Raw genomic sequence first — 16,385 nt, forward strand, 5'->3', positions numbered from 1 at the left:
TAGGGATACAACATACCTAGCGAGTGTTCGACATACCTTAAATGATTGTTAACCCTTTGACTAGTACGAGCGCATATATGCGCCCGTTAAAAGCTATTAAGTCTGTGGCCTATGGTCGAATATCATCCGCGAAACCGCTTCAACTTAGAATAGTTTCCCAGTCAAAGGGTTAATTAATCAAAGGTTACGTATATTGTAGTCTAAAATCATGAAATACGAGTTCAATGTACCATTTTCTCTTCGAAATCCACCGTCAAACTGGCAGGTTGTCATCTGTCGAAGTTATATTATCGAAATGTTGTTTATATGACTTTCCTAATAAAGAAATTCTATTTATTACGAATATTATTTTTGTTAAGTGTATCTAATCATATAAAGAAAGTCATATAACCAATAATCTGACTTTCATGGAGGACAAAGTGCTAGGTTATGATTGGATTTCGAAGAGGAAGCGACGTCGAATTTATTTTTCTTATTTTTAGACTGGAATATACATTTGTTTTGATTGATTATCAATCAATTAAGGCAAATCTAATATACAGTAATTTATTGTATTAATATTTTTGATCATTTAAATATAATATACATTTGTTTAGAAGTTTTTGACTAATGGTGGACTTTCAGTTGAAAATTTTTATCTAATAAAATATTCGATTGAAATTGTTTAATATTAGAAGTCTATTAATAAATATGTAATTTTGTTAATAAATGTATTTTGTATTTTTGATTTTATAAATATATTAATATATTTAAATGATAATATTAGGTGGAGCAGAAAGTAATGTTGCTTTTTAACCTCAAAATTCAAACTAATAAATTTTTCAAACAAGTTTTTATTATTAATCAATAATTAAATTAATTAATCACGTTATCAACAATCTTTTTTTTATCTGGTATGTGCAAAATTTGTAATATCTTAACGACAAAAATCATCAATCGGTTTTTTGATTAAAATATTAATATAACAATTTGACGTGCGTAGTAACGACATTACTTATTGGTTCCCCCTAATATAAATGATAAATTTATTTAATATTAGAAGTATATTAATAGATATTTAATTTTGATAATACTTCAATGTATTTTGTATTTTTGATTTTATAAATATATTAATATATTTAAATGATATAATAAATATTATTTAATTGCGTATAAGATTTAAAAGTTTCGAATATGTTCGTCTTATGAGAAAAAAAAAATATAGAAAATAGAAATATGTTTTATAATATTTAAAAAAAGTTTGAAATTATCTTTTTACCGGGTTCATCCTTTTCGTTAGGGCAAATGTCCCTCGCACAGATAACTTCAATCTCGAGAGTACCCTTGCTGAGACAAAAACCTAATTTCACCTCGCCGTTTTGTGGAACTAAAAACAACCAAAATACACATTAATATATTATATATATATATATATGAAATTTAAAAATATGTCGAATAAAGAAAAAAAAGTTTAATTGGCTGATTGACACCCTACCATTGATCATTTTGATTCCTTTAGGTGGAACCTGACCTTTTCCTAGTTTGAAGTCGAAACCATTCTCAGCTCTTGCATGACTGTAAATATTTAATATATTGTATATATATAAAAATTATTATGTAAAAAATAAAAAAAAAATATATATAATTGTATTAAATATTATTATTTTTATAAAAGTTCAATTGAAATTTTACGTTAAAATTTGAACGCGCGATAAATGGTTTATATTTTATTCTTATCAAAAATAATCAAATATAATTTTCTTTTTTAGGAACAAACCAATAATAAATTGATTAATAAAGAAAAAAATTAATATAATTTAAATTAAGTAATATACTTATTTAAAAAATATACATTTTTATTATTTTATCAATGAATTAATATATTTAAAGCTAAATTATAATATATGTGAGAAAATAAATTAAATAAATATATTTTTTTTACAGCTAATTGAGAGAAATTCTCAATAATGTTTTTTGGTGTAAAAAAAAAAAAATGGTAATTATTATATAAAAATAAAAATAAATTTATATAATTTACCTCCATCTATCGTCCTCATCCGATTCACTATTTCGATCCAAGAATCTTTCGGGTATATCCATAACGCTCTCTTTGCGCTCACCCCGTCCTGTATGATTACAATAAATGTTGCTTTTTTTTTTTTTTTTACTTCACAATCGATTATCCAAATAAAAACATTTTACATTACAACCTGTGTGTCGTATCAAATATTTCATCAAAATATAAATAAAATACAATTTAATAGAAGTGTAAATCTTTTTTATTCAATATTATATTATCGAGCAATGAAAATCAATTAATTCATTCATTCAATTATATATATATTTATTTATTTATTTATTTTTAGAAAGGAAATCATTGAAACGAAAAAATAATTTGATTATATCTAACAACAAATTTTCTCTGCTGTGTAATTGTTCGAAGTTTTACTTTATAAAATAAAGTTACTAACACTTGTTTAACTGTACGTATATGTGAGTGAAACATATTGACACAAAGGTTGCATTTTTTTTTCTTTTTTATATTTCTTTCTTACTTTCCTTCTTTCTTTCTTTTCTAATATTTTCTTTCTTATTTGTCCTTTTTCTAAATTTTCAATCTTTTTTTTCTATTTCTATTTATATATTTTTTGTAGTTTTTATTATTTTATTACTCATGACGTAGGTACACTAATATAAGTTCGTTAACTGAATCTCCTCTCTACCTAGGAAATCGTATATTTCTCGCGTCATCCAAGTAAAAGCTTTTACTCTCTACTTGTAAGGCAACAAAATACGATAGCGAAGCGTGTACTCGATGAATTCAATACTAGTGTATTATAACAATATATCGATTTGATTATTACATTGTAAATTAAACAAAATTAAATAGAATAAAAAGAAAACCTATCCCGTAAAATGTTTCAATTGATTGACGTATTCCAAAAAATATTGTCAATTATTTCATTAAATAAAAGATCAATCTATATTTCTAATTTTTCTATATGATTTCAAATAATTTATCAACATAAATATTAAATCATATATATATATATATATATATATATATTTAAATCGTTTTAAATTTATTTTAAATAATTGAATGAAGTGTGTGTGTATCAAATATATATATGAATATTTTTTATTATTTATAAATGTTGGTAGATTTTTAATAAATTTGCATTAATTAAATATATAAAGGAAGAATATTTTTTTTCGTATTATTTAAATGTTAACATTTAATTATTATTTAAAATTTAATTATTGTATAAAAATAATTATTTAATAATTGTTTATTTATCTAATCATATTTATAATAATATTCTTTTTAGCAAAAAACAAAAAAAGACTACTTAATTTAAAGCATGTACAATATATCAAAATTATTTATCAATTTTATAATAAAAATAATAATAAAATTTTAGTAAAAAGGATCGAATAAAAAGAAATGAAAATTTTGTTATACTAAAAATAAAAAAATGATTTCATCGAAATTCATTTGATTTTAGTTTTATTATCTTTCGTGGTAAACTCTTCTATCTCTGTGTCTTCCTAAAAATGTGTGTGAGGTATTATATACGTAGATACAACAATATGTGTACGTGTGCATACGCGTACGTTAAATACGGATTAATCATTTCAAACATGTTTTTCAAACTGTAAAACGGATTTAACGTTCCGATCGTTTTCCGATAACATAGTTACGGAAAAATAAATCTTTCATCGGTAGTAACCGTTTGACCTGGTTTCCAAGTTCCTACCATTTTTAAAAGTTCTTAGTCAAGTTTTCTATGTATGCACATTATATTTATATATGTATGTGTATGTATTGTATACTACAATGTATATATATATATATATAGCTCTGTTGTTCTATTCCACGAGATTAACTACGCTAATTTAAACGATTTAACTTGCTTACATTAATTCATTAATAATTTGAACATTTCAATTAACTTGTTTGAAATCTATATATATATATATATATATATATATATATATACGTAATAATAAAAATAAGATATTAAATAAAATATATATAGAGTGAGATCGTTGTTTAAATTTAACGACTACCTCAATCTCTAAACTAAATATTTCTAATTTCCAATTAGCAATTTTCTAAGTATCTAATTTCTAATATCTAATCTCTACGAGAAAACTACATTTTTGTGGGATTAGATAGATTAGAGAGCATTCCTTCGAATCTATATGACGAGCTGCACGATGCGAATAGAAAAAATACATACATTACGTCAAATCTTATGGGTACCTCTTTTAAAATATATTCTTCAATATTTATTATGATTTGTAGTAAAAATAAAAATGATCGATAAAGAAAAAAAAAAAAAAAAGAAGAATTGTATATAAAAGGTTTTAAATGAAAATTATAAAAATAAGAATTTTCTTATTTTATCGAGGTACCCATATAATTTATCATGAGTAAAAATAAAAAAAGAGAGAAATACTAATTTCTATTATTCACATTCTGATTAGATTTATTCTATTCCTACGATAATAAGGTAACTACTATTGTGTCATGCAGATTTATTATAACCGTCGGACGAATTTCGTTTGTTTTTTTTTTTTTTTTGGTTTTAAATAAATTTAAAAATAATATATATATACATAGGTTTATTATAAGAAACACAAAGTGGGTCAAGAAATTTCTATATTTAGATTAAAAGTACTTAAAGATGATTTATAAAATCTCTCATATTACCTTTTTCAAAATATTTTCACGTTACTTAATTAGATCAATAATTTAACGAGCAAAATGTCTTAAGAAAAAAAAAAAAAAAAGAAAAGTTTATAATCGATTTTGAAAATTATTTCATAAACTTTTGGCTCATTTAAAAGAATAATTTTCAAACCTGAATTTCCAATACTCTTAAATTGAGATTTCTTGTAAAAAAAAAAAATAACAAATGAGTTTTCCATTATAAATATTTCAATTTAATGATAAGAGATTTCTAATTTGTTAATAAAATAATTTTTATGAATAATAATTGGATTATGATCACTAACGATATTGTGTAAGTTAATATCACAAATGTATATTAGGAATATAATTATTAGAACACATTTTTCTCGAATAATAGAATGAAAAAAAAATTGTTTCAAAGGTCGAAATACGTACGACGATAGTGTGTTTATGTGTGTGTGTGTTCAAAAGTCGATTGGCTCCTTACCTAAGGCTGCAACTGCAGGTAACAACTGGTAGCAAGTGGCTAGCGATCAGAATATCTATGAATGCTGGCAGAGAAATTGCTAAGCGAATACTCTTAACAAGCGTTATACTGCACTAACTTTACGTACATACATATATATATATATATATACGTATATATATGTATATATATGTATATATAATATATATATACATATTGTTTAAGAAGAAAATATATTTTTCAGTATATATAAAAATTACAATAAAAAAATACAAACAAATGCAATATTTTATATATGTATATATATATATCTATGTATACGTATATACAGGGTGTCCGATAATTGGTAATACACGCGAGGATATAATTCTATATGATAAATGAAATCAAAAATTGTAGGATAAAATTTATTTATATTATTTTTTTGTTTTTGCTTTTGGAGAATAATAAATTTTGAAAATTTCTGGTGTACTCGTGCACTTGACTGAATTTGTAAAAAACCAGAGAACTAAAAAGCTTTTTGTTCGATAAGCATAAAAGAGTAGAGAATCTATACAATAGATTTCATCATGCTGAAAATATTTATGAACGCTGTATTAAGCAGAAAAGTGTTCTTCGAAATATTCGAAAAGTAAAATAGCAAAATCCTTCGAGCTGAAATCGAATCAAGTTCATCTCCACCAATTTTTCAATTCTTTTTTTTGTTCCAAAACAAAACAAAAAAAATGTATATGTATAATGAACAAATATTATTCTACATTTTCGATTGAGATTTTCACGTAGAATTATCATTTACTCAAGTTTGTATCACCAGTTAGTGGATATTCTGTATAATGATGTAGAAGTGGTACTAAAAGTGTAGAACAGAAAATGAAAACATAATTGTTGAGGGGTGTAAGAAAAGAAGACTTCCTTATATTATTATTGGTTATAAAACTTCATCCTTATAGTTTAAAACAACAATAGTGTTGTTTAAAAATATTTTCCATTTCATAGTTTCACTTTTGTTGTTGTCATTATATTTCCAAAAATCTAACCTGTCTTTTATAATATAGAAAAAGGATCGCGCGCGCGCGCGCGGCGCGTAGAAAGGAGATCAAATAATAATAACAATAATAATAATAATGATAATAATAATAATAATAATAATAAGGTTATTGATTTGTATAATTGAAAATTGGATATTTTATATTATTGGAATAGTATAATATCTAATTAAAAAAGAAGAGGTGTGAAATTTAAAGTAGTAAAAGAAGTTAGTAGAATTAAGGGTATAGAAGATAAACATTTATAGAACAGAGTATACCTTCAGAACAGTTGGGTTAGTAGTAGTAGTAGTAGTAGTAGTAGTTGGGGGGAGCTAGGTTTTAGTATAATAAAAATCTTAAATTGTAATTAACATACACTTTACCTACCATTTTGAGAATTTAATGAATACCTAGAAAAGTCAACTACCAGTTTGATACAAAAATTGTACAAAATTCTTCTGTAATATTGTAATACAGATCATTATGAGAAAAGAACAAACTGAAAATCAGTTGAACGTATTATAAAATCTTCTGATCTAAACAAAATTCATTTTAAGAAATCTAAAAATAATCAAAAGATTAAAGAAGAATCATCTTTACATTATTCAGGATTCATTTAAACGTATAATTGATATTAGTAGAAGAGAATATTAACAAAAACTGAGACACAATTTTACTTATAATAATTAATAATAAAATTATATAATTGAACAAGAGGAAATTCATTAATATTCGTTAAAAATAAATTGAAAGAGATTGTACTTGTCAATAATTGACATTTGATATTGACTAAAGTAAAGGTAGGTAAAGTGTTAAGATTAATTGGATGAGGATTAAGATAATGGATCGGTACGGATTGAGATAGAAAAAGAGAGATAGAAATAGTGATAGAGATAGAGATAGATAGATAGAGGAAGAGAGAGAGAGAGAGAAAGATAGAGAAAGAGATAGAGATAGAAGTGAAGAGAAACAATGAGTCTTACCGGAAGCCCATAACGGCGGACGACAGAGTCTTGCGGTTATTTAACGAGGTGGTGTGGAGTGCGGCAGTGGAAAGGATGAGGCCGATTTACCGGTCCTCGGAGACACAGGTTCGCACTGCCACACAGTAACTGTTGGGACTACGCATTCTGTTGCAGATCAGGTGGTTGGTAGTAGTAGTAGTAGTAGTAGTAGTAGTAGTAGTAGTAGTAGTAGTAGTAGTAGTAGTAGTAGATAGTAGGTAGTAGAGGTAGATAGTAGTAGTAGGTAGTAGTAGTAGAAGTAGATCAGTAGTTGATTTGGTTGACATATCGGCTTCGCCATTATTGGCCCAAGAATTAGTCGTAGATAGTCGAACGAACGGGGTGTTGTCGTTTGATTTTCGTCATAGTGTGGTGGAGTAGTAGCAGATTTCACCATAGAGATGATGGGGGATGGACGGACAGACGGACGTACGTACGTACGGACAACAAACCGTTTTTCGTATCGATCGAATCGTTTTTCATTCGATTCGTATATTTTGTTTTTTGTTTGGTTATTTTTTTTGTTCATTAGATTCATTCGAGTTCAGTGAATTAGCGGAAGAGAGCCGACCGAGAAAGGATAATTATTTAAGACAATCAAGATTTTGTTCTGATTATTAAATAATTTGATACACACTCAACAGAGGAGATATTGTAATATTAAAACGAACCAGCTTTGCTTTGCTTTGCTTTGCTTTGTTTTTTTTAAATCAACATTTTTCACGACAGCGGATACGAATAATAATAATAATAATAATAAATTAAATAATCAAATTAATATAAAAATAAATAGTGATAATGAAATAATAATAATAATAATAATAATAATAATAATAATAATAATAATAATAATAATAATAATAATAATAATCGGCTTTACAACATACGTCGAAGATAAGCGATCAACACATTGCTACTTTTGTTGTTGTCTTGGTATTATCGAATTTTTGTAAACAACTGACCATGATAATTGAACTTCAAGTGTCACAAAAAGGGAAAGAAGTGTTGGGTTTATAGGAAGTTGGGATACTTTATGAAGATTTCATAATTTAACATAATTTAATGTTTTGCCTTCTTTACTGTAAATTATATATTAATTTTTTTTGTTAAATTTCAAGGTTATTGTTAAATACTCGAGAGAAGGAGAAAGGGAGATAAATTATTCAAATTACTGGACCGGATGTTGGTCAATTGGAAAGCTGCCAGGCAAAAGGAGCAGCATATTAGCGGCAGGCAAACAATTGGCGCAACACAATGAACGCACGTTTAAATATCACGAGTAATTTGTTATGTATATTATATACGTGTACGCGCGTGTGTGTACAAATGTATTTACAGTATGGGCCCAAAAATCGATTAGTCTTTTTCTTTCTTTTTTGATAAATTTTAAATAAATAGCTTGTTTGTATTTTTTTAATCAGATTGCCAAACCAAAGGCTTAGTTTGCAAAACTCAAACTTAACACATTACTTATCTTATATTTGTTTTGTTTTGCCAGTTTATTGACCGGCAGCCTAAAAATCGTTTTATTTTCTTTTTCTTTTATTTATTAGGATTATTTATTTTTAGTTGATCGATTAACTAAAAATTTGCTTTTTTTCAAATTTATTGTTCAACATTTTAATGTTTTATTTGTATTTAATATTATTGCTAGCAAATAAACACAAAAACAAATTTATATATTTTTTTGTAACTTTATGAATATTATTATTAAAAAATATTATTATATAATAATATATTATAATTATTAATAATAATATTAATATAATATTAATAATATTAACAAATTATTTTCTCCCCCTCACAAAAATTCTCTGATATTATGAAAATAATTTCATTTCGATCTGGCCAATTATTTTCATTGTTTGATAAGTAATGTCTTAATTAAAAATATTTCTCGACAAAAAGAATAATCGATTTTTCTATATCACGTATAAAATCATTTTTTTTTCTGCCCAACGGAAACAAAGAAAAAAATATCTTTCAAGGACAATTTTGCATATAATATCTATCGTATGGATAAACGAGTAATAAACAAGATTAACAGATTGTACAAATGAATTGGACAATATTTTTCTTGGAATTATGATTAAGACAAACTTTTTTATGAGAGAACAAGAGAGAGAGAGAGAGAGAGAGAGAGAGAGAGAGAGAGAGCAGAAAGTTAATGACAAAGAGAAAGAGAGAAAGAGAAAGAAAGAAAGAGCACAGAGAAACAATTAGGATCAATAGAATGATACATGATTGTTATTTGTATTGACTGATAAGGCCAGGTGGAACGGGGTGGGGGTGGACTAGGAAAAAAGTTACTATCAGAAAGCCTAGAAATCTCAGAATGTTTCATAAAAATCGATAATCGTCTATAATGATCGAAAAATGATAGAAACATTTATTGAATTGAACGATACGAAAGGATAAAACACACCTAAGCAACTTTCTTAATCAATATATATATATATATATATATTCCTTTTTTTTTCCTGTTCTTTGATCGATGATGATAATGATGATGATAATGATGATGATGATGATGATAAGAATGATGATAATAATGATGATCAAAATCCGTTTTATTCATCGTCCTTGTAGTCCTTTCCAGGCCGCTTAATTCCTCGTTTTTTAACACAGCGTCGTATTTTTTTTACGCGATAAGGAAAGCACGAGAGAAAGAGAGAGAAAAATAGAGAAAGAGAGACAGACAGACAGAAAGACAAAGAGAAAGAGAGAAAGAGAAAGAGAGAGAGAGAGAAGGAAGGAGAAAGATATAGAAAAATAGAGGAAAAAGGAAGAGAAATAGAAACATATACATATATATACATATGCAATTGTACATTTATAAATTTATATATGTATATACATTATTATGTATATATAAGAATATATAATATTATATACATATGCATATGTATATAATATTATATATTTATATACACATGTATGTATTAATATATATATATTGTATATTAATACATAAATATGTGTATATTAAATAATTGCTCGTTCAAATTAGCGATTATGGGATTTGCTGTGATTTAAGATGTTATAATATATATATTATATATAGAAAATATATTAAAATGAGAAGGAAAAGATAAAGAGGAGAGATTACATAAAAAGAGAGATAGAGATATGATTAACATATAAATACGTACAGATGATTAGGCTGACGTCGATGTTTATTTATATTTATATATACATATATATAGTACATATAATTATATTATGTACTTGATTATATTGATATGTTATTTAATGAAAACTTTAACGGTCAATTCCAAAAGTACAACAGTAAAAGACCGTCACGATGCAACTGTATATACAAATTATATATACATATACATATATATGTAAATGTTTGTGTGTGTGTGTGAGAGAGTGAGAGAGAGAGAGAAAGAGAGAAACAGACAATGCACAAAGAGGGACTCGCACACGTAACGTTGATCATAATCATGGTTATATATGCTATATATATGAGAGATCATATGCAATTATTTACACGAGTAAATTGAAATATTTCGAAGCATTAACAAAAAAAAAAGAACAACTTTTATTTTATGTTTTTTTTTATTAATAAAAGTAAGTTTGAATTTGAATAAACATTGTTTCTAAGTTAGACTCGAAATTTGTTCAATTTACTCACGTATGTATTTAGATATGTACAGAGTGAGTTATAAGAGCATTCTTACAAACCTCCCCCCCCCCACCGCCCATTTACTGTTAATTTTAAATAATTTGCTTTTAATGAAAAACTTTCGGTATTTTTAATACATAGAAACTTATTTTAAAATTATTAAAGTTTTAAATTGATATTAATTTGCTTTGCAAAAGAACATACAAAATATATAAGTTGATATAAATGATAAGAAAATTGATCTTATTAAAATATTTGTACATATACGAGATGTAATAAAAATGCAATTAATATTTTTGTATGTTAAGTGAGTTTTGTACTATCTCGTGTTTGCATTTTATGTTAATTTTTCAAACAATTTTTGTTGTAATTTCAAACAATTAAGTTGTATTCTTGTGAAACAACACAATTTTATGTACAATTATTATTTCTCTCTTATAATAAAATTGATATCAATTTAAAAAGTGTTTAATAAGTTCTAAAATATTTTTCAGTGTACAAAAATTTTGGAAATTATTACATTTTTTAATGGCAAATATCAATTATTTTAAAAATTAATAGTTAAAGAATGCTCCGTTAAAATTCATCGAATATTCATATACATACAAAATATACGAGCTCATCGTTCACGATAATTGAATTAATTTTGAAACAAAATTTCTTCTTTCCCCTAAATATCAACGATAAATGAGCTGATATATATCATAACAACGTTTTTTTTTTTTTTTAAGTGTGTAAGTAATCAATATATTAAAAAACAAAAAAATGTAATGCACGTGCGAAAATTGCATCCGAGGTTGTAACGGATTTTTTTGATTGGTTGATTACAACTTGATTGATTCGAAGGAATTAATAAGTGTTATTATTGATTCAGGCGGTGAATGTAACGATTTTTGTTCATGATTTTATTCGACAACGATTAACACAGTGACGATGCACAGAAAGAGAGAGAAAAAAAGAGAAAAAAAGAGAGAGAGAGAGAGAGATAGAGAGAGAAAGAAGAAGAGAAACATATATATGTATGTATGTACATATTTACATATATATATATATATATATATATATATATATATATATATATATATATATATATATATATATATATATATATATATATATATATATAAAACCAAGAAATTAAGAAATGAAAAGACGATAAGAAAAATGACAATAAGAAAAAGAGAGAAAATGACAGACAAACAGAGTGTGTGCGTGAAAGAAAAAGAGAGACAGAGAAAGTGACCAAAAAAAAAAAAAAAAGAAAATTAATTTTAAATGAAGAAACAGGCAGACGATTAGACATAATGATGGTCGATTGAAAACACACGTTTATACTCACGGCTTCCGCGTCTTTTATCTCCCGTAAGACTCATCGTTCTGTTGAGTTCACCCTTTGCAGCTTTCAAAGTACGCAGACCTTCTAATATTTCTTCAGGATCTCTCATAGGTCTTGTACAAGAACTTCGTCGTCTATCACGATTGTAATGAACGACTATAGGCATGTCTGCTTCACCCATACTACCACCTAAAATGATTTTAATTAATCAACAATTTTATTGGGATTAATTTGAGTAGTAAAATGACTTGATGAGTTAATAGATCAGTTAATTTGGGTAGTTCAATATTTTGATTGAATGCAGGAACCTATAGATGAGTTAGTTAACAATTTGATGGGTCTATGGATTAGGACAGTCAATGTTATGAAAATAAAGTTCTAGTCTTTAATTAAAAGTAATTCAATCAATTAATTAATTACTAATTGTTAAATTTGAAATATCCAATAAATGAAGAATTTAACCGAGTCTTACTTTATATTGATATAGACAGTTAATTATTTAATAAATTAAATTGATCAGTTAGTCAATAATTTCTATGAGATGAAATATTAATTAATGAAAATCAAGTAATCCCATGTGGACTTTAAAGGACTTACGTTTGCTATCAGTTCCATATTGACTTTGGAAACTACTTCGACGACTTCCCGGTAAAGATCTACTGTAATCCCTATTAAGTTCATAGGGCTCGACCTCGAGTTGTTCCGATTGGCTGGAGCCACGTCTCGAATTGACGTGCCAAGCGTGATCGGGATGTAAGAAACCAAGTTCGGGACTTCCGCTGTCGCTTTGTGTATCGTCGCTGTAACTTCTCTCACGTAGCTCAGTCTTTCTTAAGAATCTTTGTGCAACTTCCATTGATAAAGAGCCACGTGGCGAACAATATGGTGATTTACCGGCACGAAGACCACGGGGATCCTCCAAACGATACCTAAATATCAATTTGAATCATAAATAAGAAAATGTATTTAAGTTTGTTTTTAATGTAATTCGATATAAAACAAAACTTATGTTTCATTTTATTTGGTTTATTTATTTAATACAGAGTATGCGTCAATTTTGCTTAAGTCAAGAAAAAAAATAAACAACATAAGAACAAATAATAATAATAAGGGTTTATAATTGAACTCACCAAACAGCTCGATCATTTTCTAAAGCCTTTGGTAATTCCACCGTACATTCACCGAGAAAGACGTTATCACCCTCGGGACAATAATCCCAAAGAGATACTTCGATCGCTCTATCCATCAGACTTTCACCGTCCACTCCGGGAAACAATAGGGTGGCATTCCAAATAGGGTTTTGGGTTGGTTCAGCCACCATTGTTTTTAATGTGATTTGATCTCCGCTAAATGGATCATTGAAGAAAATAAAATATAAACTTTAATTACATTTTCTTTGACATTATGTTTGTTTCTTTTTTTTCTATAAATTTCTATTTTTTATTATTTTATAAATTCATATATATATATATTATATTTAAGATAAAAAACGTTTGGAAATTTTGCTGTTTGGAATGATAAATCGTACCGTAGGTGATGCTGAACGTACCAAGCTGGAGTTAGGATCAACTTGGCATACGCTTCAGGTAACGTTCCGTAACCAGTATCTTCTCTGGCACATAATTCATCAGCCGTGAATACTGAGACGATCAATTCTTTCCTTTCGTTCTCGTAGGACACTTGAATCTGGACACGTCCGGTCACTTGTCTCTCTTTAAAGATTTGTTCCTAAAACGTTGAATCATTATTAGATTCTAACGAATATTCATTTATTTTAAATGTACTAATAGGATTTTTAACGATAAAGAGAAATAAGAAGAAGAAATAAAAAAAGATGACACCCAGATTAAATTGTTTTACTTTTCTTTTTTTTAGATAATTTGAAGTAAAACGGTCATCTTCCTTTTGCTTAATTTATTTTTTATTTTTGAGATGAGCCAGTTAAAATAATAATTGTGAATTTTTGAATTATCTTATTTCTCTTATTTATCTAATATATCATCTAAAACTACTATATATATAATAATAATAATAATAAACTAATCTCATTTCTAGAATATTGTCATGGAAGAAGAAAACAAATCAAGAGAAAGGGAAATAAATATAGGATTCGCAGATCATTCGCTCATGCAAAAGCCGGGGTAATAATGAGATTGGAGAAGACAAGAACGGAACTAATATCATCCACTTTTTTTTTGTTTTATTTTTTTTTTTCGTTCTTTTATCTACTCGAGCTTTTCTCTACTTGTCCGTTCGGTGTCTAATTATGGGATTAATCAGTGTAGCGACTAATTGTATGTTGCAAGTGATTGACATGGAAAATCGAGTGGTATTGATCGTGATTGTGAAATGGTGGTGGTGTTGGTGGTTGAGAGAAAACTGTGTAATCGAATATTTAGTGAATATACAGTCAAGAAAAACGTTTCTCTTTTTTACGATTTTATCTTTCGTTTCTAATCTTATTTTTAGTTTTTATTCTTTTTCTTTTCTTTTTTTTTTTTAATTACTCTCGCTACGATGGACGATTTATATCTTCCTCGTTTTAAAATCCTCTTCGACTTTTCTTCCCGAAACTTCTTCTAAACTCTTCGAAGTTCTTATCTTCGTTACGTGATGGCGCAATGTCGGCCATCTTGGTTATTACGTTGTCATTATCTTTTTCACACTTTCATGTTATAGCGAGTCACAATTTCACATTAAAGCGAAAAACATAAATCGTCTATCCTACGTTCCTTCTTTTTTTATTTATTTAAATCATTTTATAATTTTATTTTGATTATTATTTGAATTTTATCATTTTTTCGCGTTTCCGTTTTCCCAGACTGTAGTACTGAATTGACACTACTACTCAAGTCAATTATTTCTTATGCTCACAGTTATTTTTGTTTTTTGTTTTGTTTCAGAGGTGTCGGTATGTTTATGTTTTTAAAAAACATTTGTTTGTTTATTTCTTACTACTCTGTTTGTTGTGTTTGTTAAACACTTGGAAAACTACGCAAGCGAGGTTATTATGCATATCAGATGACTGGCGACACTTCCTCGACCTTACAGAGTCGGCCATTGTCTTGTTTCTTTCTTTCTTTTCTTTCTTTATTTCTTTCGTTTTATTTTGATTTGTTTGCATTTTGGTAGATGCCCGTGGGGGTTCGGGGGAGGGTTGAAGGTCTGCTTTTTTTTTCTTTTTTTTCTTTTTCTTTTTTACGTCAGCAACGTGCGCAACGAATATCGGATGCAGTGTAACACTCCTTTTCACTTTGTTTTTTCCCCTTTTTTTTTCTTTCTTTGTTTCTCTTGTTATTCAACTCTGGAACCGAGCATCTGGTTCTCCACGAAGCATGCAAATAAGAAGTTTTTATATTAAGTTAGCCGAGCAAAAACATTCTAGGGATATATTTTTATTTTTTCTTCTTTTTTTTCCCCTGAATAATTTTTTGTATTTTTTGAAAGAGAGAAAAAGAGAAAACGAGATGCTCGATAATTTAATTCGACAAATTTGACACAAATTTTGAACAAACCGAGAACACGTTTAATAATTATGTTTTGGTTTCGTTATTTTTTTTTTTTTGGCTGTCTAATTTTTTTTCTTTTTCGCTCAAATAGAAAACGAAATATAATCGAAGTAGTTTGATTTACAAATGTTGCATGAGTTACTTAAAAAATAAATTTTCTTTTTCAAATTTTCTATTGAATTTTTCTCGGATTTTTTTTTTTTTTTTTCTAGCAATTTGTTCCATTTTTCAGACGAAAGATAGGATGACGGAGTTTTCGGGTGTTGTCGTTTTACAAGTTTCAGTTTCGCTCGCGAAGTTTGACTTAAAAAATTGCGCTCGTGTCGAGTTTTATAGGGGTTGTTTGGTTTTTTTATTTTTTTTTTTTTTACTTTATATTTTCTTCTTCTATAAATTTTGTTGCTTTCTCGAAAAAAAAAAAGAATAACGAACGATACATCTGGGCAAGAATAAATAATTGGTCGATTTAAAAAAGCTCCGGATATATAAAGCCCCATGATTTACGAAATACGACAATGTTATCTGTACGTCATAATGTTACGTCGTTAACTATAATTTTACATCGTTTAATGTTTAATGGGAGGAGGGCTAGGGAAAAACAATCCCTTATAAAATATTATATCACGCTTTTTACTATACTTTTAAAAAGTATATAACGATTTATGATGAAAAATATATCAACACCTATGCGCTCCTTAAAAGCCGAAGAAGAGCCGCGCAAGCGTATGACACC

The 16,385-nt window shown here is 27.1% G+C and overlaps 1 protein-coding gene across 1 annotated transcript in view; it reads right to left on the minus strand.

The window, feature by feature from the left end:
- The window catches only part of Fife (regulating synaptic membrane exocytosis protein fife), a 141,628-nt gene that overhangs the window by 9,816 nt on the left and 115,427 nt on the right, over positions 1-16,385 (minus strand). Inside the window, 7 exon segments of the mRNA XM_015320400.2 lie at positions 1,259-1,366; positions 1,475-1,554; positions 2,018-2,105; positions 12,147-12,332; positions 12,741-13,072; positions 13,274-13,489; positions 13,693-13,871. Coding sequence (XP_015175886.2) covers positions 1,259-1,366; positions 1,475-1,554; positions 2,018-2,105; positions 12,147-12,332; positions 12,741-13,072; positions 13,274-13,489; positions 13,693-13,871 — 1,189 coding nt within the window.

The sequence above is a fragment of the Polistes dominula genome, unplaced genomic scaffold, assembly GCF_049000335.1.
Source record: "Polistes dominula isolate Pdom_NZ unplaced genomic scaffold, Pdom_raw_medaka contig_20, whole genome shotgun sequence".
Classification (NCBI taxonomy): domain Eukaryota; kingdom Metazoa; phylum Arthropoda; class Insecta; order Hymenoptera; family Vespidae; genus Polistes; species Polistes dominula.